This window comes from the organism of the source record quoted next, unplaced genomic scaffold (genome assembly GCF_019419815.1).
Source record: "Pyrus x bretschneideri cultivar Hongxiangsu unplaced genomic scaffold, Pyrus_bretschneideri_v1 Contig91, whole genome shotgun sequence".
In the NCBI taxonomy this organism is placed as follows: Eukaryota; Viridiplantae; Streptophyta; class Magnoliopsida; order Rosales; family Rosaceae; genus Pyrus; species Pyrus x bretschneideri.
The window spans coordinates 1,150,107-1,177,119 of record NW_025999833.1 but is presented as its reverse complement, the minus strand read 5'-3'; the positions used below and the strand labels follow the sequence as shown (position 1 = coordinate 1,177,119).

The following is a 27,013-nucleotide window of genomic DNA, read 5'->3' as shown; positions in this document are numbered from 1 at the left end:
TATTAGCCTCCTCTTTGCCTCCAAGCTTCTCATTTGTGAAGAACGTCTGGGACCTGAGCTTCTGATTTTCTTTGAGGATGGAGTTGTACTTAGACAAAAAAGTGTCATAAGAAGATTTGGAAGGTTGTATTCCCGCTTGAGCTGCTTAGTCTTCCACCGATCACGGCGGTTCTGGAACTAGACAACTACATGTCTTGGCTGTAAGCTCAATTTCTTGCAACCGTTACGACGTGCACTGGCCAAGAAAAATAAGAATTCATACCGTCACACTGACCGTGATGATGAGTTTGCTTTGTCCACATTGGAAGTCCAGTCAATACCTTTTGATCTAGGTTGATATCAACCTCAGAAAAATTTGTAGAAGGTGAGACAAGTGTGCTCTCAGCTTCATGTTATACAGAATTTTCTTCTGCCATGTTGAAGGCTGAGAATAGTGAAATATCACGGCAACAACATAGTCAGGCCTAAGAAGGACAAGGCTTTGATACCATGCTGAAAAATTATAGAAATATATTTCTTTCATAATGGACAATACAAGACTCACACAACTAAATATACAGAGGAGATAGAGCTCGAGCAAGGGAGAGAGAGAGCTCTGACTAAAGGGGCAAAGTGAGCTGTACATCAGCTTTTCCAATAAAGAAAGAAAAAAGGAACAACTCTACTTTTGAGAAGTCAAAAGAAATAACTGTTGGTGTGAGCCCTAGATTGATTAGGAATATCATTGTGTTTTCTAATTTAGTTAGAATTCATTTGATGTTACTTGTATCACAAGGTGTGTGTTTTATACATATTGCCTCCTAGAGGGAGAAGAATATGATGAATGTTAAATAGTGTACTTTTTATCTTGACATCAGAGCAGGTTTCGATCTGTCTCTTCCTCTAAACCCTAGTCCCTGTCACCGCCGACATGAAAGCTTCTGTTGGCCACCGAAATCACTGCCTGTAACCAGATTCACAAGTCTCGATACAAGAGAGTACCACTAAACCTCAAAAAAACCGAAACAAAATAAAACAAAACCAAAAAATAAAAATAACAATTCATGACAGAACCGTGGTTCTAGTCATTGCCCTGAACTCTGGCTCGCATGAAAATCCTAACTTGAGTGCCTTGCAGTTTGGAGACCAAAGCTTGCGAAGGAAAGGAGCTGACGACGATGTTATCATCCACAATGTAACGGGCCCCAATCAACCCACCAGCGAGACGACATCAGGAAGCAGACATGGATGAACTGGGCCCACAACTCTCACTATTGAACATGATTGCTTCGCATGAGCAGTCCTATGACCTAGGTAAAACAGGCACTTCCCTAATTGCGTCCATTGATTATGATACGGGTTGGATTATTAACTTAGAGGCTACTGATCATATGACTTATGATCATACCCTCTTTAGTTCCACAACACCACCTTCACGGAATAGTGTCACTACCAATGAAGGCGTTGCTCCAATTACAAAGGCGGGTTCGATGGCTCTTACTCTTACTCTTTCCTTACACCTTACTTATTTCCAAACTGTCTAGCCATTTATTATTTGTGGGACAGATCACCGAACAATTAGAGTGTTTTGTGCTATTGTTTCCATCCTTCTGTTTACTTAAGGATATCTGGTCTCAGGCGATCCTTGAGCGTGGTACTAAGAGGATGGGGTTGTACTATGTTAACGATGTTGCACATGGTCATGTTCATCAAGCGAAGTCAAGATAACGGGAAATTGAAGACTGTTCAGTTGTGGCATCGTTACCTAGGTCATGGCTCATTTGGTTATTTGCGGAAATTGCTTTTGTTGTTATTTAGTAATAGTTCAGATTCTTGTCTCAAGTGCAATGTCTGCACATTAGCTAAAAGCCATCATGCTTCATTTTCTTCGAGTTTTAATAAATGAACATGTCCAATTGATTCATTCTAATGCGTGGGGACCATCTCCAGTTACTCCTCAGCATGGAATTCATTGCTTTGTAACATTCATTGATGGTTGCACCATAATGACTTTGGTTGTACCTCATGAAAAATAAGAGTGATGTGGGTGGAATCTTCAAAATCTTTTATCACATGGTCTATGGTGCTAAATATCTTAATCAAGACATGTCCCAATTCTTCAAGGACAAGGGTATTCTTCATGAGACTACTTGTCCTCAGACCCCACAACAAAATGGAGTAGCTGGATGAAAAAATAGACACCTACTTGAGATTATCCGTGCCCTTCTAATTGGTGCTTACGCACCCAAGACATTGGGTCGATGCTGTGACTTACACCGTTTATCTCATGAACCGAATGCCATCACGGATTCTCTCTTTTTGAACTCCTTTGGCCGTGCTTGCTGATCATGTCTCGCTCCCTTGTGCCCTTCATCTCGAACCGCGAGTTTTTGGATATGTGTCATATCTCCATCTTCACAAAAATCAACTGAAAAAGCTTGATCCTTCTGTGTTCAATTCTCTCCCAATCACCAAATCCCTTCGGCTGTTTCTTCTGTCTTTTCCTCCCCACCTCTCCGGATAATGCTTCTCTCTATCTCTCTTGGTCTCTCTCGTATTACCTCTCTCTCTCTCTCTCTCTCTCTCTCTCTCTCTCTCTCTCGCTCGAGTCTCTAAGTTGTTAATTTGCTCTTTGATTGAGAGAGAATAGATAGACATTGTGTTGATGCGGCTGCTGCTCTCTGACGAACAGGTGTGAGAGTGTTAAGATTGTTATCTGTTTTGTTTCAGTCAGATCTGGGATGGCGTGATTTGATTTAGCTCTCAGATGATGCTATTGCTACTGTGTGCTCCCAATTTCAGAGTAACGTCGAAGTATTTCGCCCATAAGTTGTTGCTTGGATCACAATCTATCACAATGCATTGTACTTTATCTTCGGGCCATACCAAAGTTTGATCTTCCTTGTGCATTAAGATGTTGATTGCTAGGCTTCGGAACAAACCCTATTGAAGGGCTTGTCTCTGTTGACTGTAGCCATAGATTGGTCAGTGCAGAAATTCTTCACAAACAATGGGAATAATTTTTAACTGGCTGGGGAATGGCTTGAGTGTTGTGATTTGTCGGTTTTGATTTACATTTTTTTTTTCTTTTTAAATTGAATAAACCCAATCACAAGATGAATGTAATAAACTCGAGTTTGTATGACTAGTAAGGGTTTAATTTGGCGTCCGGTTTCGTGCCCTGGGTTTGCAACTAGTTTGTGCAATCTTGTTACTTGTTTTGTTCCTAATTTGTTTGGGTTTTACATTCCACATTCAGAACAAAACTGTCGAGAAAAAGGACAAGTTCACCGAATAATGCTCCTGCCAATGCTTGCATACTAATTGATCTTTATTACCCTTATTACATTTTTATTCATTACATATAACTGAAATATTTTAGTAATAAGTCACTTGGTTAACAAGTAGTTTAAATTTTCTAGTTTTATGAAACCCGATGATAGAGCTCCTGCGTGACATATTCAAGGGTCTCTACAATAATCGAGCTTGGTAAATCTTCAATTTCATCGGATTTTACCTCCCACATCCGAACACGTAACTTCTTACATTTTCTACAATACCGCAGCACAAAAGTAGTAAATCCTTTACAAGTAACAAGTTCCCAGATGTTCATTCAGCCAGAAAGATGCAGAAAACAGCTAGGACGTTAACATCTCTCCAGGAGGTTCCCATGAACAAACCAGATGTCTATGTACGACTTATCTACAGACTTGGATGAAAAATATCCAAATCTTAGAATCTCATATTCCATTCAGGGTAACCACAACTTTCCGTGCTGTAGAATAGTCACGATGCTCACACAACCATATTCCCTGAAGCAGCATCAATACAAGGAAAAAAGAAACAATATTCCATAAGCTATAACACACCGGAAATTTTGATTTATTAGAGAGCCAAACAATTATGCAATGGAAATAGAATGTGATGTTTTTAAAAAAGGAAAAAACAGAGTAATTGTTAGCCAAAGAGTAATTCCATAGCGCCATTAATTGCCTCACTCACATGTCCCTTAGAAATTAAAGGGGTTGATGAAATCTTAAAAAAAAGGCCTATGCATATCTTATCTATCATTCTGTTCTCATGAGTTCATACTCCATGCTCAGCTTATATACTCAAATACAAGAATTTTACGCCTAGTCAAGATGCTTATAGTAAGGTCTCTAAAACATTCCATCATGCACTAACGCCATTGACCACCAGCATTCAAAACATGTGTCTTTTAACTTACATGTTCTGCCTACATAAAAAAAATAGTTCTAGCCGTTACTGACACTTCAACGGTAGTAGGGAACAAGGCTCAGAATGTAAATGTTCTCATAAAAACTCCTTTTGCAGCTAGTAAGTTCTTAAGTACTGCTCTGCGGTTTACCTTCCCTTAACATGATGCCTTTATTTCTCCAGAATTTACTTTTAAGTTCTATTCCTACAGAGAATAATTAGGCATCATCCAATATATTTATTAAGCAGCAGAGCATAGGTGAAAATCTTTCCAAGCATAAACCCTAATTTCAAGGTTGAGAGATTCAAGCCCTTTAGAGGTAGAAAACTTAGAAAAGTTGAATAATGGTTTTCACTTTTACATACCTGCCATGTTCCCATGTTGAGTTTTCCATTTGTAATTGGAACCCTGCATGAGAACAAGGAACATGTAAATGCCAACGAGGCCGTAAATTCCTCACAGCACATGTAAACAGTTTCAAACAAGCTAGTAAGGTATCCTTACGTCAGTGTGCAGCCAAACATTGATGATTTAATATGTGCTGGCATGTCATCTGGGCCTGTAAAACTCAGATAACTTAAATTCAGAGCTACTAGGCACCACAGTAGCTAGCAGTCAAACGACAGTGCATATAATGCAAACTCAAAGACGTAGCCAACCAAGTTATAGCCTTATAGCAATTGGGTTAAAACAGAGAAAAGCAAAGTATTCTTCGAAAGAAGAGACGAAGGCCGTGAATGAAACAATGAAATGGAATCGAATACTAACCTTCAAGGGTATGCTTCCATGGTGCAGAGGTCCCCTGAAAATAAATGAAGACAAGAACATCATATAATGCTTGCTAGTGCTGCTGGTACATAAGATGTGAATCATGTGATCATAAAACAGGGGAAAGGAAACAAGACGAAAGTAAGTAACCTCAGGAACAATGGTATTGAGGAATGTCTCTGCATCGTGACGAACATCAGAGTCATAATTCTCATTGATAGTAAGAGAAGCACTTGTGTGCTGCACTGAATATTACCCACAAATAAATATACACAGATGTTATATATTCATTCAAAACAAGCAAAACAAGTGTCGAAAGAAAACAGTATTAGGCAGGCAAACTTACAGAAGAGATGGGCAAGGCCACACTTGAAGTCTGACAAGTCCTCCCCAATTTCCTTCACTATCTGAAAATTCAAATAGAAATTAAATTTCTAAGAGACCTGAACACATGTTTCATACATGTTTCACTGTGAATCCAACTCAATTGATTTCAAATCAAGGGTTAGTGTTTGATGGATGGATCAACTCAAGAATCAAAATTCAAAAGAGTAGGTACCTTAGGGGTGACGAGATGACAACCCCTCTTGAAGGGAGGCAGAGTTATGGTCTTCTGGGCCCACTTAGGACCACCGGCGGCTGCCATTGGAAGTGAATCGACAGCGGTGCCTCTGCCTCTTCTACTCGGACTCAGACTCGCACTGAGTGAGCGTTGCATTTGCATTTTCAATGACAAAGCGATGTATCCCTAAGTAAGCGGGCTTTTGTATGGCCTTTGATTTTCTGTGGTTTGCGACAAAGCCCAACTAAAGCCCATCTTTTAAATAAGAGAAATATAAAAGAAGGAGAAAAATGCAACCGGATTTCCTGTACCCTTGTTTTTCTTTTCTTTTCTTATAATCGCATGATAGAAAGAGGAAAAGGGAATTGTGAATTGAGAGAGAGCGATGGGTTGGAAGTTGTGGTGGTGGTGGTGGTGGTTGACAGCGGCGGCGGTTGAAGTGGCGGCTGAGTCTGCGCATCACCACCTGGTTACTCGTATTGGCTTTGGATCATGCGCCAACCAGGGAGCTCCTCAGGTGACGTCTCTTCCTCCACTCATCTCCTCTTTTTCATTACTATGAAATGACAGGTCGATATCAGTTGTTAGGCGATTCAATTTCCTAATTTATACAAATTGCCCAATGCCGAAATCAAAGTAACATAGTTAGCTTAGTTGTTGGAGCCCCGCCTTCCATGGCTCCGCTCCTCCTGGTTCCAGGGGCAATATCATTATGCCATTGCCCTAATGCCAATCTCCTTACAACAAAATTTGATTCCTAGTAGTGTGTACTCCAACTTTCCATTTGACCGATTACAGTATTTACTATTTACGCAATGTTTCTGTGCGTATTGTGTCTGTCTGCTTTTACTTTCCGCTCGCGAGACCTACTGCAAATGTTTCTTACCTTTTCATATGCCATCTAGCTTCATGGTTTAGGGTTTAGGGCCACACAACGAAATGTCATGCCAGAAAGTTTTTCTTTTGTGCAGCCCATCTGGAATGCAATAATCGATTTTGATCCCCAAGTTTTCATTTGGCTTGGTGATAACATCTATGGAGACATTAGGCGTCCTTTTAAAATATTTGGAAAGGAAAGAACAATTGGTCCATGGAGGAATTCCCCTAGATTTATTCCTTCTTCTGAGCAAGAAATGAAGTCCAGATATGGGAAAGCCAAGTCTAACCCTGGCTATTCTCGTCTTCGAAAGAATACTAAGGTGGTTAATCCTCACATTTCTGTCTGAATCGTTGTTGAGATTCTTATTCTTGCTTGTTCACATTTTCATATAATTACTCCTCGTTCAAAGTGGTAGCATGTCAATCTCGCAGGTAATTGGCACATGGGATGACCACGATTATGGACTAAATGATGCAGGAAAGGAATTTAGCAGGAAAGTAACTAATCAAAGGCTTCTCCTTGATTTCTTGGGTGAACCTCAAGATAGTCCAAGGTGAGGACCTGTTTATAATATTGTCATTATTACCTTATTGATATCCAAAGATGTTGGGGTTCACATTGTTAAAGCTTCCTTGCTAGAACTTCAAAACGTCATTAATTTTAACTTTTTCTAATTCTGGTGTAACTGTATAGAGCTATATTATTAATTCGTAATGCCAAATTATTACTGATTATTTTGAGTTGTTATATAACTGAACAACTGTAGGCGTAAGCAAGACGGAGTTTATGCATCTTATACACTTGGACCCATTGGTAGACTAGTAAAGGTATCAAAGTAAAAGTTTTTTATAGTTTCTCTGAAACATTTTTTTTCTTGTGGAATTTAAATGGCCTTTCCCAGGAAAGCTTATTTGGGATTTAGTGCAATATTATCAGCAACTGAAACTCTGACTAATCAAACATCAGCAACTGAAACTTCCTCAGGTTATACTATTAGATACTAGATATCATAGAGACCCATTACGTAGTGATGGAACTATTTTGGGGAGTTCACAGTGGGAATGGTTAGAAAAGGAGCTGAACAGTTCTCCAACATCAGTTACCATTATTGGATCTTCTATACAGGTATGTTGTCAGTTAATGCCTACATTATATTGAGTTATTATGCTTGAATAAGTGCATAGCATTTGTCGTTCTACACGAAGCTGTTGCTATATATTTAATTTTACTTGTGAACTAGTCCCCAATATTTGGATAGTTGGGTTGGTTACATGTGCCATGTCTCTTCTGCAAGTTTTGTTTATCTGTCATACGTTTGAGTGATTATTTTTTCTTCCAATTCAGGTAATATCAAATCTTTCGGCAACCACTGGGCCATTGTTTTACATGGAATCTTGGGGACGTTTTCCAAAGGAGAGAGATCGGCTATTTAAATTGATAGAAGATAGTAAGGTGGGATATGCATGCTCCAAGATGCATATTTTTAATTGAACTTATTTTAGTTATGACTTCTAGTTATGATACAAGCAGCAGGTGCCTGATGCTGGGTGTTTTTTTTTCTTACTTTTACAAATTAGTCACTCTTTATCTCTATATATCGATCTATCTATTTGGTCTGAGACTGGGGGATGCTTAAATCAGCTCTTTTAAAAATCCTCTTCCTTGTAGAGGGATGGAACGTTTTTCATAAGTGGAGATGTTCACTTTGGAGAAATTACACGTTATGATTGCGCAACTGGGTATCCATTGTATGATGTTACTGCAAGTGGTATTACCCAAGCAGTTGAGAAGGTAGTCCCACAGCCGTTGCACTTGTTAGTGAGATTTTTGGCATGGTTAACTCCTACCACTATGAGAGTCATGGACCACAACTGCAGATATAGGTCGTGCACATATGGTATGCATGATGTCGTAAACGTGACTTGTCTACGAGTTTCCTGATGAGAAAATATCAGAACTTTTACTTTCTGGATGCTTTTTTTAACAGGTCTGCCTAATTTTGGAGCAGTTGAGATAGACTGGAATGCAACTCCTGTGACATTGAAAATTGAAGTGAGGGATGTGAACGGAAATCCAGTGGTAGGTGTAGCCACATCGCTATTGGAATTGCAGGCAGGAAATTTCAACTCTTCGATCACCAAGAAAACAAGAGAGCATCAAAGGCACTGCTCTCTGGAAGTCAGTCTACCATGGATTGTCAGATACCGCCTGGCTATTTTAGCTTCTTGTGCTCTAGCTAGTATGTTACTCTCAGACTTTGAGCTTTACTACAGAGTGCTTCTTGCTCGGAGTGTGCCTAGCTGTTTTGTTTCTTCACTGCATGCGTGATCTTTCAGTGTTTTATGCAAAAATATTTATAGCCTATGGTAATGGATAAATGGAACGAGAAAAAGAAAGAGAAGGTTTTAAAGCTCCATGATAAAATCTGAAAATTGAACTAGACCATCATAAAGGAAGGGGAAGTGCTTCCTGTCTTCGTATTTCCTTTTGTTTGTTTGTCTGTCTGTTTTTAAATTTTTCAAGGGACAAAGAGTGGGGTGGGGACATCAAACCATGTTCAAAGCTCTTTAACTAGATCATCGTATTTTGTTTTGCTTTTTTTTTTTTTCTTTTTTTTTGTTTTTTAATTTTTATATATAAATTTATTTGAAGGTCAGATTTCCTTGAAATGCTGTTTGTAACTGAACAAAGTTCCATTGGATGTTGCAGTTTTGGTAATTGCTTTGATAGGAGGAGTTTGGGCTGCCATTTTAGCGTGCAGAAGATGCGGCCGCGGCCTCAAAAGGAAGTGTGATTGAGCGTGTTGGTAATGGATGGTACTAGTTGAGTTCACTGGAGTTATTATCATTGTCATGGTAGGGGTTGCTTTTTCACCCGATAGTGAGTTTGGGGAAGTATTATTCTTGTTAGATGTGAAATGCCGGGTTCACAATTGGATGTTATACCGTTCAAATTATAGTTATAGGGTTGTTAGGAGTGATGAAGATGTAAAATCACAAAGGACTATGCAACAAAGGATTGGTTTTTTGGCAACAACGAGCACTTGTTTCATTCTGTCTTGTAATCCTTCCATTTTGAATAGAACGAAAGGCAAATTGAACAAATATAATTTTTTTTATTTTTTAATTACTAGACTAGTTGATTCAAAACTAGTGAAAACGAAAATACATGAACAATTCGAAATGTAATTTTTTGTTTTATTTAACGTGCTAGTTTGTTTTGTTTTGTTTCGTCTTGTCTTGTTTAATGGTTGGTAGGCATTCCAGGGACGACCCAAAAAAATGACAGAGACGGGAATACGTCTGAATGCGGCGTGAGAAATTGGAAAGAAAAATCAAACGTCAACAAAAAGACAGTAAACAATTAATAAGACGCGTTGAGCCTTCTGATTTGAATTCAATTAATTAAGGACAAAGATTGTCTGCTTTTTTATTTTCGGTATTTTCCTGTGATCTTTTATTTATGTGATCACGGTTAAGTTATATTAATATTTTATATTACTATTTATTTTTATCTCATTATCTTTATAAAAAAAATAATATAAAGTATTGACGTGGTGCTCACACAAAACAAAAAGAGCACAAAACGACATCAAAAGAGAAGGTAGACAATCCTTGTCCATTAATTAAAGCCAGGCACTGGTAGGTCTCTTTGAAAATTATAAACAATTTCTCACTGACATACAGCCTCATAGGCCACCCGCAGCCGGTGTCCATGATGACCATTTCACGCTTATGGTGCGACTGGGTCGTCCTACTGTTGTTGTTGGTGGCGGCGACGCCTGTGACTGTGGTGGTGGTGCAAGGGCAGCAGAGCTACGTTGATAACAAGCAGCTCGACTGCTACAACGACTACAACACCACCGACGGTTACGTCTGCAACGGCATCGCTTCCTCATGCCTCTCCTACCTCACCTTCCGCTCCCTCCCTCCTTTCTACAACTCTCCCTCCTCCATCGCCTACCTCCTCAACTCCCTCCCCACCCAGATCGCCTCCGCCAACAACGTGTCCGACGTCGACCCCATCCCCACCGGCACTCCGGTCATCGTCCCCGTCAACTGCTCCTGCTTTTCCAACAATAATTACAGTTACTACCAGCACAACTCCTCGTACGTCTTGAAGTCCTCCGACACCTACTTCGGAATCGCCAACAACACCTACCAGGGCCTAACCACCTGCCAGTCCCTCATGGCCCAAAACCCCTTCGACGCCGAAAACCTCACCGTCGGCCTCTCCCTCCAAGTCCCCCTCCGATGCGCTTGCCCCACCGCCAACCAGAATGCCGCTGGGGTCCTCTTCCTCCTTTCTTACATTGTCACCTGGGGGGACGAGCCTTCCACCATCGCTGACCGCTTCGGCATCGACCGCTCCACCTTGCTCCAAGCCAACCGCCTATCCTCCAGTGACATCATTTATCCCTTCACCCCAATTCTGGTTCCTCTCACCACGAAACCTTCACCTTCTCAACTGCAACTCTTCTCTCCTCCTCCTCCTCCTCCTCCATCATCGCCGCCAGCAGCTGGGAACTCCTCCTCCTCCAGCAACAAGAAGTGGATCTTTGTGGGTGTTGGCGTAGGAGCTGCTTGCCTCCTGACCCTCCTTGTTCTTGCCTTCTTCTTATTCCACCATCGTCGTCATCCTCCTCGCCACCATTACCCGTCGTCTCCCAAATCCAAACTACAAGTCTCATCATCTTCTGGTCACAGGAGCCCAGACCACTTGAATATGCCAACCTCGCTGCCTTCATCAGACACCAAATCGTGGTCGTCTACTGCCGTTTCTTCCAGAGGTCTTCGGCATGCCGTTGAGTCCTTGTCTGTTTACACAGTGGAGGAACTACAGAGGGCCACCCAATTCTTCAGCGAGGCCAACAGAATTAACAAACACTCTTCGGTGTTCAAGGGATCGTTTGAGGGGGATGAGGCGGCCATCAAAGTCGTGAAAGGGGAGGGTAATGAGAATGAGATCAACCTTCTGAAGCGGATCAATCACTCCAACATCATAAGACTGTCTGGCTTCTGCGTCCATGAGGCACACACTTACCTTGTCTATGAGTACGCTCCCTCCGGCTCTCTCGCAGACTGCCTTCATCATAATATGTCCTTGTCATGGAAGCAGAGGGTTCAGATTGCCCACGACGTGGCTGATGCGCTTAATTATCTCCACAACTTCTCCCACCCTCCCTGCATACACAACAACTTGAAGACCAGCAACATCCTCTTGGATGCCAACTGGAGGGCCAAGGTTTCCAATTTTGGCTTGGCAAGAGCTGTCGACTTGGACTACCACCGCAGTGATCAAGACTCGCAGCAAGAACAAGCACTCCAACTCACCAGACATGTGGTGGGCACTCATGGATATATGGCCCCGGAGTACATCCAGAACGGAGTCATTACTCCCAAACTAGATGTCTTTGCTTTTGGGGTTGTCTTGTTGGAGCTCTTATCCGGAAGAGAAGCCGTGGCCGCTGCTGCCGCAGATGGCATTGAGAAAAACAGTGAAGAGGTATTGCTATCTGCATCCATAAATGGGGTGTTGGAAGGAGACCGTGTGAGAGAGAAACTTGAAGGCTTCATGGATCCCTACCTCAAGCGTGAGTACCCCTTGGAGCTTGCCTTTTCCATGGCCCAGTTGGCTCAACGCTGTGTTGCTCCTCAGGTCAACTCTCGGCCAAGCATGGGTGAAGCCTTCATCACGCTCTCCAAGATTCTTTCGTCTACGCTCAACTGGGAGCCATCTGATTCTGATCAACTTGAACACTCCACCAGCATCACAGTAAGTCGTGCCAATAGACTCTGAAATTCGGAGTGGCTAATGATTTTTGTGATTGTATTGCAGTCTGCAAAGTAGTGTCCATGCAAACGGCATTGCTCTATTTACCTTGTCATTGTCAACACAACAAAGAGGGGTACATCCCAACTCTCATGAGCTGCTTAACCTTGAAGATGTTTTTAGAACGAATAAATATATAGTGTCTGTCTATTGTAAACTAGTCATTTATTTCTTCCACGAGGCCTAACATACCCAGCGACATGTCTTTTGTAAACTAGTCAAGTATTTTAGGGAGGAAAACTTCTGTCTCCTTGACACTATCTTGAATAAATTCTGTTTGAGCAAGTTTCAGATCCTGAAATACGCTCTTTGCCGTGTATGCTCGAACCTATATCCAGTAAAGGGGCACCATTTCAGACAAATCTAGAAACAGGTAACTAAAAATAGTTTTTAAAAGAAGAAACTTGTTACCGCTGGGTCTGAGCATGCCCCTGAACATAGAGCAAAATGGACTAGTGGCTCAGGGTATTCTAATGCGTATAAATGTCTAGTGCTCCCCGCCTTCAAATTCTTTCCTCAGTGAAACAATGTTTGTTGCTGCTGCATTCACATAGTATGAAGAAAGACATTACAAGCTGAAATTGATTTGAGCACATAATATAATACTAGTGTAATAGGTATGCAATGAACATTGTGAATGCTGGATATGCATCAAATTAGCTTCAAATGATGGTTAGCCAACATACTCTCAGCTTCTAAGGAACAACTCGCTAATATTCTTAAAGCTCAGCTGAGTTTCTAGGGCCATTGTTCACAATGGCGTTGCAGAAGAACGCTCTAATATTCTTAAAGCTCTGCTGAGTTTTTAGGGCCATTGTTCACAATTGCGTTGCAGAAGAACGCACTAATATTCTTAAAGCTCAGAGGCCTATTCTTGTCACAAACACATGGTTGGCTTACAGGATATGTTGAGAATCCTAAAGCAGTCAGACCATATGAGGTTCAGTAAGGTATCAGAGAACAGTATGCATACCGGTGCTGAGTGGTGTGCTCGAATTCCTAAGATGGAGGTCTGTATGATACACGCATTTACGCTATGTCCACCTATATTGTACACTGCCTGAAAATAGGATTGTAAAAGATACTAGTGCCGGTAAGGGTGAGCTTCAAATAACGTTAAAAAATTATTTGTATTTTCTTTTACGTACCTTTAAAATTGAACTACTTTTCGCACGATTATGAGTTCCATGTGCCAGATATGCCTACAAAAAAAATTGTCATAAGCTCCATTAGACATGTATTACACCTATGCCCAATATCTTCCAGCAGTATTCATCCGTTTGCAATCTCTCTGAACGAGTCAAGAAAATACTATGGTTTCTTTAACGTATCATACATGATATATATATATCAATGTCTTAGAAAAGTAATCATTTTGTTACTAGAATATCCCATTTTCCCATAATCATAAGTATATAGAACAAGTCACTTTCAGGGTAAAAGTTTTGATTATGAACTAAAGTTTTACTGTGAAGAGAAAGAAAGGACATAGATGACAAAAAGTTGTAGTTTAGAAGCCATACATGCATCACCAAGGCATTGTGAATGTTAATCCAGAACACAAGCTTCTGTTCACGTTTCATTTTCAGAACGTCAACCTTCTCTAGACTTCGAACCAATGATCTATATAGAGCAATGAAGCATGTCACACTCAAAAGAATCTCTCAAGTCTAAGGAATTTTTGAAACATCAACCAGAAAAAGGGTAAGATACATGATTTAATTAGTTGACCCATCAAGTTTTACCAAAGAGGACAACAAAATATAAAACTATATATATGTCCTACTAAGGTACAATGTGCTCAACCTGAAATTTTGCAGCATCTTAGCAGCATAATTGAAGCTGTCGTCGTCTAAGCATATCTTCGAAACTTCTGTCATTGTAGCACAGGGTCCACTTTTTTCTTTCAACCCTTGATGCACTGTAGCATACTCATTGCAATGTGGACTCCAACTATCACAAGGATTCTTAGAAGAAAATATACTTGAGGAGGACAAGGAGGAAGTAGGAGAAGCTGAAAGGCGCGATCAAGGGAAGCAATAGAGTTGACGGAACTAGAACCCAGTGCCTTGTAAGAATCCCAGCAAAGGGAAGCCTGATCAAGGGAAGTCCTACCCAACTGTGCAATCAGTGTCAAAAGATAGATACAAAACATGTGTGAATATTGGTCTAGACTTGAGACTAGAGGCCATGATCAACCATGAATACCTAGCTAGCTAGTGTTTATATTTGAGCGATATTTACGATCTTCAAAGTCTCTTCAAAATCCTAAACATGTTATGCTGAATCCATAGAATTCAACAATGAAATCGAGAAAGAAAGCTTCAACTCATGAAATTATGTGGTAAATTCCAAATTTGTATACCCAAATTGAAACAAATTTAGAATGAACGAATGAATAAATGGATGGCAAATCAGGAGCAATGCTTATACATCAGGTGAAAGAAACTGAGAGATAAAAACCTAGCAGGAATTAACAAATTAAGACTTGTAAGACTTACAAGAGGGTTAAACAAGGAGAAGAGTCCATTAATCTTGTCAGAAGTAGCGCTGCAATTTAACCAGACCAACATTCATCATGAATTAATATCAGAAAGGAAAAAGATTGAGCTGCTCATTAATCTCAATCCAATCTTGCAAATTTAATTTAATTTACCTCTTCATATTATATCATATGGGATGATTCATTTACCTAGTCTAGTCGCCTTTTGTCTGCCTATCAAGTGCTGGGCACTTCAAACCCAAGCAAGTAAGCACCTGTATTTCCAGAAATATATATATATATATATATAGAGAGAGAGAGAGAGAGAGAGAGAGAGAGAGAGAAGGAAGAAGAAGACGAAGAAGAAGCGAAAAAAGGGGTCAAGAAGCCGACATTGCAGGAAAGAGATGAGTAGAGAGAGAGTGAGTAGTGTAGACAACTAAACCTTCAACTCCTCCACCCCACGTTGCCACGGACTGAGAATAAAATTATGGTTGTAAAATTATTCATCAACTAACTAAAGATATGGCGGGGGCTGGGATCTAAGTCATAATTCAGTCAAGTAAACAAATCCATTAATTATACGAAATGAGACGTGGGACCCCGGACAGCCCACGCTGGCAGGCAGGCAGATGAGACTTGAGTGAGAGACCGGATGAAAGTAGTTTTCTCTCTTCTATTACCATCACCTTTTCTCACATTCTTTTTTTATCTTATTCTCTATATAAAAAATTCAAAACAAGATGTAGATGTAGCGTAATTGCAACAGGTTAAATATAAGGAGATGAAAAATGAAAGAAATTAGGAAGGGAAAGAATCCTACTCCGACTCTGAGGGCATTCCAAAACAGCAGACAATAACGAATCATGATGCCTTTTCTTGGTCTCACATACCAAAATCATGATTTGAGATCAACTCCCTTCGGAGAATTAATTGTACAGATAATACTAGAGACACCACCACCACGTGATGAGGCGATTAATAATCAATTTTTTTTCAATAATTTAAAAAAATTAATTAATATGATTTACAAAATATAATCTAAAAAGATATTGTCTACTTAACGTTTTTTTAATGATGATATTAACAAAAAGAAAGTGTTATTGATACTTCAAAAATCTCGTTCTACACCCCTCACAAATGTATTTTTGTTTCCTAATATAGAAAGTTTGAAGTTTAGAATGAGATTTTTGAAATTTTAATAACAATTCCCTAAAAAAAAAAAAAAAAAGGAAGACCGACACAATAATTAATAGTTTTGATGAACGATTTAGATGGAGGTGGAGGAGTTACAGTTATGATTGATTACGAAGAAAACTGAAAAGGAGCAGGTAAACTTCTTTCGCCAACTCCATCCGTCCACTTTGTTTCTTGCTTGCTTTTTTCTTTTTTTTTTCTTTTTTTTTATTTTTTATTTATTTAGAGAATTGTTATTAGCATTTCAAAAATCTTATTCTACATTCCAAATTTTTTATATTAGGAAAAAAAATACACTTGCGCGGAATGTAAAATGAGATTTTTAGAGTTCCAATAACACAATTTTTTTTTTTAACAAAAGATATTATTTACATCAAGGATGTATGACAGTGGATTAAATCTCACAATGAATTAGCAATAATATGGTTTAAATTCTCCATTATTAAGAATCGAACCTAAGATCTCCTATTACAAGTAAAAAAAAAAAACTAATAAACTATAGTATTAAATGACATTTCTTGCACTTATTAAACTCACCATTACATCATTAATTGCTCCAATCCTAATCCTACCAATGCTTTCTAACTTGGAGTCAAACCACCTTATTTATTGTATAAACAGATGACATCCTAATTAACAATTCTTATAACAATATTTATTAAGCTGCATTTACCAACTTTGATCATATATAAAATTTGTCTCCCTATTTGAAAAGAAAAAAAAGGATTCGTACAAAAATCTCACAGATACACGTCAAATAACGTCCCATAAAATAATTAAGGATACGAACAGAACACCACTTATGTATACAACCACCCCATATAATTATCATCCTTCAATGTAAAAATTAACAGTTGTGCACCAGAGTGTAGAAAAAGTGGTAGTGTTTGGGCATAAAATATAAGTTTGGGCCATGAATGAGTAATCTGAAGTAGGAATTTTTTATTCTCGGCCCATCATTAGTTCTATAAGCCGATGACGTTCAAGCCCAAGATAATACCAACCTAACCGAGTCCTTATGATTGAAGGACCGTGAAGGGATCACATTTGAGCATGGCTTGGTCGAGTTCTTGATAGGTTGAAACTATTAGGGCGCGTTTGGTACGTGGGATGAGACGAAACGGAGTGGGACGGACATGTTATGTCCTATGTTTGGTGCACTAAATTATGTGGAACGCCCTGTCCCACGGAACGAAAATGTATTAAATTTTTGTTCCACCTCCCCCTCTGGAACAGGTCGTTCCGTCTCGTGGAACACAAAAATCATAAAATTTTAAGACAAAAATACCCCTTAGCTTTTGCAATATTTACACCATCTAAATCATACAACAAACCCTAACTATCATCTTCTCTTCTCTGCCGCTGTGAACTTCTTCATCCATGCATCTCCCCTTCGCAACCTTCCTCCTCATCCTCTTATCCATGAACTTCAGCTCTGCATCTCCATTCCAGGTTCGATCTGATTGTGATTGTGTAGCCTCTCGGTCTCTCTTTCCTTGTATTTTGTAGTACTTTTTGTTTCTCTCTTGGTTTGGTGTTTGCTATTGCTTTGAGTATCTACGTAGCTTTCAGTCCTTGTACCACTTTTTGGAGGCTCGCAGTCGGAAACCCTACCCACTTGGACTAATTGAAACTAAACCCCATACCATCCATGCGACAACTGTTGCAACTAAACCCCATACTCTTACAAATCCTCCAATCTTAACTTTAATTAATTTTGATGTAAATTTGAAGTGGCATTATTATTCTTTTCTGATTTGCTTGTTTCGATTTCATTAACACCCAATTCCTAATTTTGTTGAATTTCTTTGTATTTTGTAGTGCTTCAATTTCTTTGTATTCTTTTCTGATTTGCTTGTTTTGATTTCTTTGTATTTTGTAGTGCTTCGATCTTCTCAATACTGCATCTGCAACCAAAGATCTGCCTCTGTTTATCTGCTTCCACTCCCCCTATTGAGCAGTACTGCATTCAAAGGTATCTCCCTATCTGGATTCATTTTTTCAGTGTTCAAGTTTCGATTTTTATGTGCTGAAATCTATAAATATGATGTCTTTAGGTTCTGTTGGATTGGATTGGGTTACATGTTTTGGATTTTCCTCTGTTGGATTGGGTTCTCTGTTGGATTTTCCTCTGTTGGTTCATTGCTGCTCAAAATATAGTCATTTTATATCTAGTTTTCTGTACATTGACCTTTTAAATGTTAAACAAAAAACACAGTGACTATTTTAATTGAACAAAGAATCGTAGTGCTCGATTTTGATTCCCCTCACCAATGTATATGATTGTTGAGTATAATTGCTTGGCTTAGAAGTTTTTGATTTCTAGGAAGGGGAAAAAGCTAGAGTTTCATGGGGGGAGAGAGAAACAGGAGAGCAGGGGTGGAAGAGAAAAATGGTTGGGGTCTTTTGTACTAATTTTTTATATTTATTTTTATTTATTTGAGGTTTTGTGGGGAGGTTGCTCTACTACAGCAACAGAAAAATTAAAAATTGTTTCAAGGAGGAGTGAAATGACTCCAATTTTAGGAAGTTTGTGCTTTTGGTTTGTCATGAGAAAGAGAGAACACGAAGTGGGAGATGAAGATACAAAATAGTAAGTTTAATTGTAATTTAAATTTTTTTTATACTGTTAGTGGAGGAACCCATATGTTTTTTTTATACTGTTAGTGGAGGAACCCATATGTTGGGTGAAGTGGTAGGTCTAAAAATGGATATCATCCAGTGGAAGAACCCATACGTGGTGTTTATTTTTACACAAGATGAGAAGATGTAAATAGTTGGAGGTTCATACCATTTTCCAAGTTCTTTATTAATGTGAATGTTTATGTTATTCTAATTAGGAACTTAAGTGAATAAATCGTTTTCGAATTTGTCAACAAATAATTGCTTACAAATTCATAAAACTTTCCACCATAGTGAACTCTGATCTGCATCATAAATGCATGAACATATTAAAGGGGTTAAAATGCAGGTACTATTTGTTAGCAATAAAGGGCAAGGTTAGCTCCAACTTGGAAATTTCATGGATATATCCAATTCTTAATTTACCATTAGCAATTGTAGAATGCAAAGAAAGACGAGACTTTGTTTCATCTTCATCCATTTTCTTTATAACATGTTTAATGAAGAAATTTTAGAGAGACCAACACAAACATAACACGATCTTGAAAGGCAAAGAAACTGCTCAAAGATAATTTAGCAAAATTTTACAATTTGCAACCCCATCCATATGTGAAATCCAAGCATCTTTGTGACTTCTAATTTGTTTGCTTGTTCTAACAGTGATTAAACTATAGATGTTAATTAACTTAATTTTTAGGTAATCACAAATTAGAAACTTCATTAATTACATTACAAGCTAATACTGATGATGCACCTACTGATGCTTTCAGCCTATTGATGCTGCATCAGTGATGCTGTACCTACTGATGCTGCATCAGTAGCATCACTGATGCTGCACCTACTGATGCTGCACTCAGATTTTCAGTGCATGACAAAGTTGATGCTACACTTTAAGAATTGCAATTAGGATATGAAGCTCCACTTTATTTTACCATTTAATCATACGCTTGTAATTGAATCCTTCTTATGTTGATGCTCCATTCATTCATGTGTTGTTTTTTTTGCATGTGAAGGTATGGATGAATATGAGACTCAATTCTTTGTTCTTTTGAACGTTTGGATTATAATGGCACAAGTCTTTACTATGAATGAACAATTGTTGAGGTATAGACAACAACAAAGGAGACAACGGGAAAGAGCTAATTTAGAGCAAAGGACATTTGTTAGACTTCATGTTAGGAGAAAGGAAATAAATCGTATCACGCGATTGAGTGATACTAACTGTTTGTGGGAGCTGTGAATGGATAGGAATGCATTTGCAATTTTATGTGATTTACTACAAATTCGTGGTGGATTGGTAGATGATGGTCATGTTACAATAGAGGAGCAAGTAGCTACTTTTGTTAACATATTAGCCCACCACAATAAAAACAAGTCAATGCAAGTTAGATTCATTAGGTCTGGTGAAACTATTAGTTGGTATATCCGCATAGTATTGTGTGCGTTGCTCAATTTGCAAGACGTGTTGTTTGCAAAACCAACCCCTATCCCAGAGGATTGCACGGAATTGAGATGGAAATGCTTTAAGGTAAGCATCATAGTAAAATCATTAATAACAAAATTTATTGTTTGAAGACTATTGAGATGTTTGTTTTTTATTGCTCAAATTATCATCAAGAAGAAAATACTAACAATAAAGTAAAAGACAGAGAATAAACATTTAGCAAAATAACTTGCAACAAACTGATTGCAATGCCTTTTCATTTCTTCATATTGTAGAATCAAGCATATGAATATAAAAGACAAAAAAACGCTGGTTACAATGGCCTTTTCATTTCTTCGTTTTAGTCCCTTCTTACTTGTCGTAAGTTGTCTTACTAGCTAATACTGATGTTGCACCTATTGATGATGCATCACTGATGTTGCATCAGTGATGCTGCATATGAAAACCAAAGAGTTGCAATACTGCCCAAAACAACAGTGAAAAAAAAAAAACATATATATTGTTCATTGGATTTGCTTTTTAATTGATCATATACCTTTTCCACTAGGAAGTAATTTAGCTTTGTAAAAAGCTGTAGGCAGATATTAACTTAATTGCATCATGTTTGCTCCACTAACCATATGTTTCTTTGTTTTACATATGTAATATTATGGCTTCTTTGATAGATTATATGGCCACCTCACGTAATTGGAATGATCATGACGAGGATGTACTGCTTACCATCCTCGAGGAGATGGTAGTTGATGGTGTTAGGTGTGAGACCAGCAGTTTTAAGGCTGGTACATTTGTAATGGTTGCCACCAAGATGAGGGAGATGATTCCGGACATTAATATAGAGCCAAAAACATATACAAAACAAGCTGAAGCGTCTAAAAGAAAAGTATTCCTCTGCATATGACATGATGAATACCTCTGGATTTGGTTGGGATGACGAAAATAAATGTGTTGTTGTGGATAGTGACAATGTACTTCAGCTGTGAGTGAAGGTACATTTTGTTTCTTATTCTTTTTCAATTAGTTGCTTTTAAAGTCATAACTTTGATTTCTTTGGGTTCTTATTGTAGAAACATCCTAATGCATCTTACAAAACAAATAAGCCATTTCCGTTGTATCCACGCTTATGTACGGTGTTTGGGAGAGACCGAGCCACGGGTAGTATGGTTGAATCAGCAGCAGATGCAATCGAAAACATGGATTGGAAAATAAGGATGGCGATGAGACATTCGAGATGCCTCCGACTTCACCAACCCCATCTCCTTCTACTGGTACATCTAGTGCATCTCAACCTATTAGGAAGAGGAAGATGACTAAGAATGATGTTGATACAAATATTGTAGCTGTTATCCGTGAAGGTTGGGATAAAGCAGTTACTGAAATGAAGAATTTAGGTGAAAGTTTTACTTTGAGAGAAGCGAAAGCCAGGTTACCTTCTCAGCTTCAGGCCATGGGTCTCCTATATGATCAGGTGTTGAGAATTTCAATGAAATTAGTGAAAGATACTGATATGATGAGTATTTGGTGTACCCTGGATGACTCTCACAAGGTAGATTTCATTAAAATGTATATGGATGGCATCTGAGCATTAGGGGGTTTAGTATGATATGAACTACATCAACTTCTGGAGTTTAGTATGATTTTTTTTTTTCTTCTGAAATCAGGATGAATATTTAATTTGGGATTTCATGTTTAAGTTCTGGATATTTCATGTTTATTGCTTTAGCAAGATAATATCATTAAACTTATATATTTTTCATCCTTGCATGACAACCAATGCCATAGACATCCAATTGTCTCACAGCTCAACTTATAATATACATATTGTTTGACGAAGAGATGAAAGCAGATTGTGTCAAAGATTCCAACATAGCCATTAAATCAACGGTTGTTCTACCACACCAACCTTTTCATTTGTAATTCATCACATATACATAACCATATACATATTGTGGCTACACTGCCATGTGCCAAGTGCCAAGCCAATGGCATGCTCTCACCCTATTATTTTTTTAAATCACATAAAATTAATTGACGTATTATCCCACTAAATTAATTATCTGAGCAACAAAGTACAAATACATGTCTCTTGTTTTCTGTTATACACGGTACGAAATATGAACACATCCAAGTATAGTGTACAAAATATATCATAGATAAGCAGCATCAAGAAGAAGAAGAAAAAAAAAAAATGTTTCGTCCCATCCCAAACATTGTACCAAACAACAGATGGAACATGGGTAAGTTAGTCATTTTAACGTTTTGGTTCCGTTTCGTCCTGCGCTTACCAAACGCAAAACGAAACAACTCTCTCGTTCTATCCTGCACATACCAAACATCACATGGAACCACTATTCCGTCCCGTCCTGTCCCGTCCCATCCCGTCCCATCTGCGTACCAAACGGCCCCTTAAGGATTGGCAATTATTCCGATAGGATTGGAATTATTCCGATAGGATCAAAATTTTATGTTTACTCAGATAAGAATGAATTGAGCTCAGAAAGAGACTAGGTCCATAGTCTTGGTTCGAATGAAGAACCCTAGACTGGGTGAGGGTGAAGTTTTGACTAAGGAAAGATAATTTGGAATATTCAGGTAAATTGCGAGGAAGCTCAGTCCTATTAGGACTCTTTTTGGTAGACTTGTTTATCTTGGAAGCCTTGCATATAAGAAATGACCTTCAACTCAACACACAAATCAACACTTTACGCGAAACCCTCTCACATCCTTAGCAAAAATGAACTGCCTTCCCTATTGGCATATATTCAATTTGGTTAAACATTAAACATCACCGTGTTAACAACCGGCAACACCTTTAGTTTGGTGGAACAACACTAAAGTCGTAGAACCTATCTGGATGTTTAATTTGGTTAAACAACGCTCTCATATACTCGTTGGTTACCTATCCAATTCTCAACCGGCGAAGAGTTTCTGATTCTCTCGTCGAAAGAGGATACTTCATCAGCCTCCTAGCGAAGTGAGGTGTTCTATGATTGGTTATTCCATGTACACTTTAGAGTTTGGCATTCATTCGACCGAACATCTTTCACTATGAAGACACTCATTTCCTTTGAGTAACTTTGTCCTTACAGCCTGATACTGATTCGGCGCACTTATATTTTCACGAATGAAGTTGAAGCTGCTGAACTGGGTGCAAGTGATCTTTAACTTTGCAGTGAGATTAGCAACATTGTCTTCAGGTTCTAAGAACCCTATGTCAAGAGTGTTTCTTCCTCGACCGTAGTCTCTCAGTCCAAAAGTCAATAGCACGATTCGTCACCACCATTACATTCATCTTATTCACTCAATTCACCTCAGTAGAAAGTTGGCACACCTGCATCAACCACAAGAAGGACATAGTTAGCTCTTAGTAATTCGGCATGCTCATCACGTAGGCTTGGTAGTTTTTAGGGTCAATATTTTAGCACGCCCAGTGGGACCCAGTGCTTAAAGCATGAAATCACAACCATCGAAACTTGCTTTGTAAAAAAGAAGACAATGATGGGGAAATCATCTTTAAATCAAGCAATTATGCCTAGCGGTGTAGACTTGGTGCATGACCTTCATGTCCCTGTCACGCCAAATCATGCAGCTCACTAGAAAATGTAATAAATCTCGGCAGCTAGATGTTATAGGCAGTGGTTATTACATAAACAACCAAGTCTGTCGATTGCCAACCTCCAGAAGGGATGGTCAACGAAGAAGATGATAAAGACGACGATGAGACTTCTGACAAATCTCCTAAAGCTTTTATCCGGCGCAATTCATCGAACATACTAGGCAGCTTGAAACTGTTTTGAGCATGAAATCAGTCGACTCAATCTTATACTAGATACAGTCAATCAGCACCATTTTGGGATTAAATGAAGTCAAGACAAAACTAACCGTTTGCTGACTACGCTATTCACTGAGATTCGACAGACTCGATTGGACGCTATCAATGAAAACAACTGCTAAATATATCCCCCTTGAAGAAAAAGATAAACCTTTGTGGAGAAATACCTTTGCTGCCACATCATTTTGAGGGCAGTTTAAGTGGGAACAATGCCAACGAGAACTTTCCTTACGGGCCGCCACTGCTGGGGGTCACAGCCAAAATTGACGAGAAGGGGTATCCCATCACAATTGACATGGATGAGATTCAAAGAATGATCGACTAGGTTGGGAAAAAAGGATCGTTAATCCCTCATATCATCCACCTTTATCCTTAATGTCAAGAAGTTCGAATATCCTCGAGGTTTTAGAATCCCTGATTTTAGTCTATTCTTTGGTAAATCAAGCCTTTCTTTTTTAGAGCACATCGATGGGTTCATTATCCCATGTGGAGATACCAACCATGACTTCCATAAGTTACGGTCTTTCAACATTTCTCTGACTTTTATCGCTTTTCCAGGGTATATCAACATACCGTCAAACTCGATACAAACTTGGATGATTTGGTTAGGAAATTTCATGAACATTTCTACCGAGTTGGAATGGAAGTTTTTGCCTGATCGTTGTCAAGGAAGGCCCAGATACCAGACAAATAACCCGCCTAGTATATATTGCTCAAGCTAGCTAAAAACCGGGGTCGAATTCCTTTTCCTGAGGTAGAATATGTCAGGATAGCCCTAAATGGCCTCGACATGGAGTTCTAAAAGAAATTCCTTGGCATGAACTTCTATGATATGTAGAATTGGCCGAACATGTTAAGCAGTGTGACTCATTGCTTAAAGAAGAAAACGCAATCAAAATGACGTCCTAAGTAACAATGTATAAGAATCCAATTGTGAGTTATGCCTTATTTTAGGATATGGGGGCATCTGATGTTAATAGAGATGCTGTCGAGATCATAATTGATAAGCCATTTGTATGCAAGGCGTTGTCTCGTGCTAGAACAATGAATATTAAGACGCGGATAGTTGTGATCGTGATTGTAGTCCAAACCTTGAAGGCCTGTACCTTTGACATCACTAAGGTCGATGTCATTTTTGGCCAACTTCTTGAGGCTAAGATAATTATGCTTCGGCCAGGTGATGTTATACCTAAGGCCGAATACTTAAAGGGAAAGGTTTCTTGCACATTCTACAATTCTAACAAGCATGCAACCAGCAATTACATTATGTTTCGCAATGCTATCAAGGATTGGATCGATAAAGGCAAGCTTAAGTTTTTTGAGAAGGCACACATATTGGTTGGCACTGATCATTTCCCAGCAACCACTGTCAACATAGATCTTTCTTAGCAGGATCCTCTATGACATCATCTGGTCCCTGCACATCACGCGGTATGTAATTCTGTTAGCGGAGGATCAAGTGTAAATTTGAAGTCACGATCCATGAGCCGAAATTGGATTGTTTGGTCAAACAATTGAAATCAAAGTCCTCCATCAGACCCCAAAAAGGTTGGTTCAAAGTTTTATGCGTCTCAACCGACCACCCAGACTTCAGAGCAAAATTAAACAAGGGTGTTTGATAGGCTTGGTCCATGAATGGATAGTCGGAAGCCACCAATTCACTTAACTTCGACAAGTCGTTCTACGACGAATAATATTTTGACTTCAACATTGGTAGCTCAAGCACATTAACAACGCCAAGAACATTTAAGCCACCAAAGCCACATGAGAATTGATGGTATAGTTATGATTTTCTAGCTGGCGTGTATACTGTAATGTCGAAATCTCATAAACATCGACGTCAGTGCAATTGAGTTAGGGCTCGGCATCGTGCTGAGGCCACAAATGCCCAATAGGATACGACTTAAGTTTGGCAGGCTAGACAAAGAATGGAAATGGATTCTATGGAACAAGTTCCCTTAATCATTACTGAGATTTCTAAAGGAAAGAAAGTGGTGGTCCTAGTAGTGGAAATCAAAATTGAGGATTCTGAGAGAAGGATTAAGCTTTTGCTTTAGTGTGAGAGTTGAAGGCACAAATCAAGCATTTTACTAAGGAGGTCGAAGTATATTGTACTCCATTTTCTCAGCAGAAACCATTAATCAAGGTTCGACAAAATATTATGGGACCACAATTTTCCAAGGCCAGATTAAGGTTGATCAAAATACCATTACCTTAGAAGTCTTGTCAATGACTTAACAACTCTAAGCGGAGCTGGATTAGACGAAGCAGTGGTGCCACCATCACCCTGTTTAGGGGTAATTATCAAAGTCTGAGCGACTTTGGTAGAATGAACATGTTTTTTCCACAAGGTGTGAGATCTGATCCGGATATGGACTAAATCAGATTATTCATAAGTCTTGAAATTCCTACAATCTAGGAATTGGTGTGCGCCGCAAGTAATCACAACTTCTAAGAAAGTGCAATATCTACTTCTAGATATCCTCTAGGATTCTTTCGGCTTAGAACGAGGATTCTATTCTGAAAATATCTTTATCTCTCAATAGTATAAATTCACTCATCTAGAGTTTATCTCCAGTAATGCAATCTCTATACTCTAATTCTCTTGCCCACTACTTGAGTCTAAAATTGCTTACTAACATAATCGTTGGAGAGATTTTGGCTTGCACACCCTCCTCTAGTCTTAGGCTTAGTTATGGTTGTTCTCTATTTTGCAGGTTGCTCGAGTTGTGCCTTCACAATTTATGACAGTGTGAAAATTTTGTTCCAACAATTAGTGCTTTCATTGAGAGTTGAACTCATTTCCTCTCGACCAAATCACTCAACCCTTATGAAGATTTCCCTCCAAATTGTCTTATTACGAACCCCGCATCTATACACACGGTGCCAACCCTAAGATCGACGGGGCTACTGCCATAGACAAGATATAGGAGGACATTATGGAGATTTGTCTATCCTTATAGGTCGTCCAAACGAAGCCTGCTAGCCAAAGAACCCGCAAGGCTTGCTGACATAAAAGCGCAAGTGAAAGATTTGGAAAACGCTGTCCCTCACGTCAAAGAGGCATTAACCTAAGCAACGCCTACCCAGAACTTTACAGAAACTATTGATCTGAGCCCTGAAGCGTCATCACAACGATCTACCCCTGAAAGGCATTACAGAAAGTTAAGAAGACTCTGAGATCTTCATCATATTCAAT

General features: G+C 39.0%; 3 protein-coding genes and 1 pseudogene across 5 annotated transcripts; 2 read left to right on the top strand and 2 right to left on the bottom strand.

Annotated features, from left to right (window-relative positions):
- Positions 1-3,451: 3,451 nt before the first annotated feature.
- LOC125467951 (UPF0047 protein YjbQ-like) lies at positions 3,452-5,721 on the bottom strand. 2 transcript variants are annotated; one of them, XM_048576818.1, is made up of 7 exons: positions 5,526-5,705; positions 5,313-5,373; positions 5,117-5,211; positions 4,967-5,000; positions 4,703-4,757; positions 4,564-4,606; positions 3,452-3,791 (listed from the first exon to the last, which is right to left on the bottom strand). In XM_048576818.1, exons 1-7 carry the CDS (start codon positions 5,688-5,690, stop codon positions 3,720-3,722), a joined length of 525 nt encoding a protein of 174 aa, XP_048432775.1. In that variant the 5' UTR covers positions 5,691-5,705; the 3' UTR covers positions 3,452-3,719. The 2 variants fall into 2 exon arrangements, with proteins under 2 accessions (XP_048432775.1, XP_048432776.1); XM_048576819.1 differs by having other exon boundaries at positions 3,703-4,216; positions 5,526-5,721.
- Positions 5,722-5,816: 95 nt separating this feature from the next.
- Positions 5,817-9,517, top strand: LOC103942043. 2 transcript variants are annotated; one of them, XM_009352234.3, is made up of 9 exons: positions 5,819-6,045; positions 6,500-6,727; positions 6,840-6,961; positions 7,175-7,235; positions 7,393-7,533; positions 7,753-7,860; positions 8,077-8,305; positions 8,396-8,647; positions 9,118-9,517. In XM_009352234.3, exons 1-9 carry the CDS (start codon positions 5,914-5,916, stop codon positions 9,204-9,206), a joined length of 1,362 nt encoding a protein of 453 aa, XP_009350509.2. In that variant the 5' UTR covers positions 5,819-5,913; the 3' UTR covers positions 9,207-9,517. The 2 variants fall into 2 exon arrangements, with proteins under 2 accessions (XP_048432774.1, XP_009350509.2); XM_048576817.1 differs by lacking the exon at positions 6,500-6,727 and having other exon boundaries at positions 5,817-6,045.
- Positions 9,518-10,110: 593 nt separating this feature from the next.
- LOC125473661 (protein LYK5) lies at positions 10,111-12,333 on the top strand. Its single transcript, XM_048576820.1, has one exon. It carries the CDS (start codon positions 10,123-10,125, stop codon positions 12,205-12,207), a length of 2,085 nt encoding a protein of 694 aa, XP_048432777.1. The 5' UTR covers positions 10,111-10,122; the 3' UTR covers positions 12,208-12,333.
- A 106-nt stretch (positions 12,334-12,439) lies between these two features.
- Positions 12,440-15,228, bottom strand: LOC125473662 (annotated as a pseudogene).
- Positions 15,229-27,013: the final 11,785 nt, after the last annotated feature.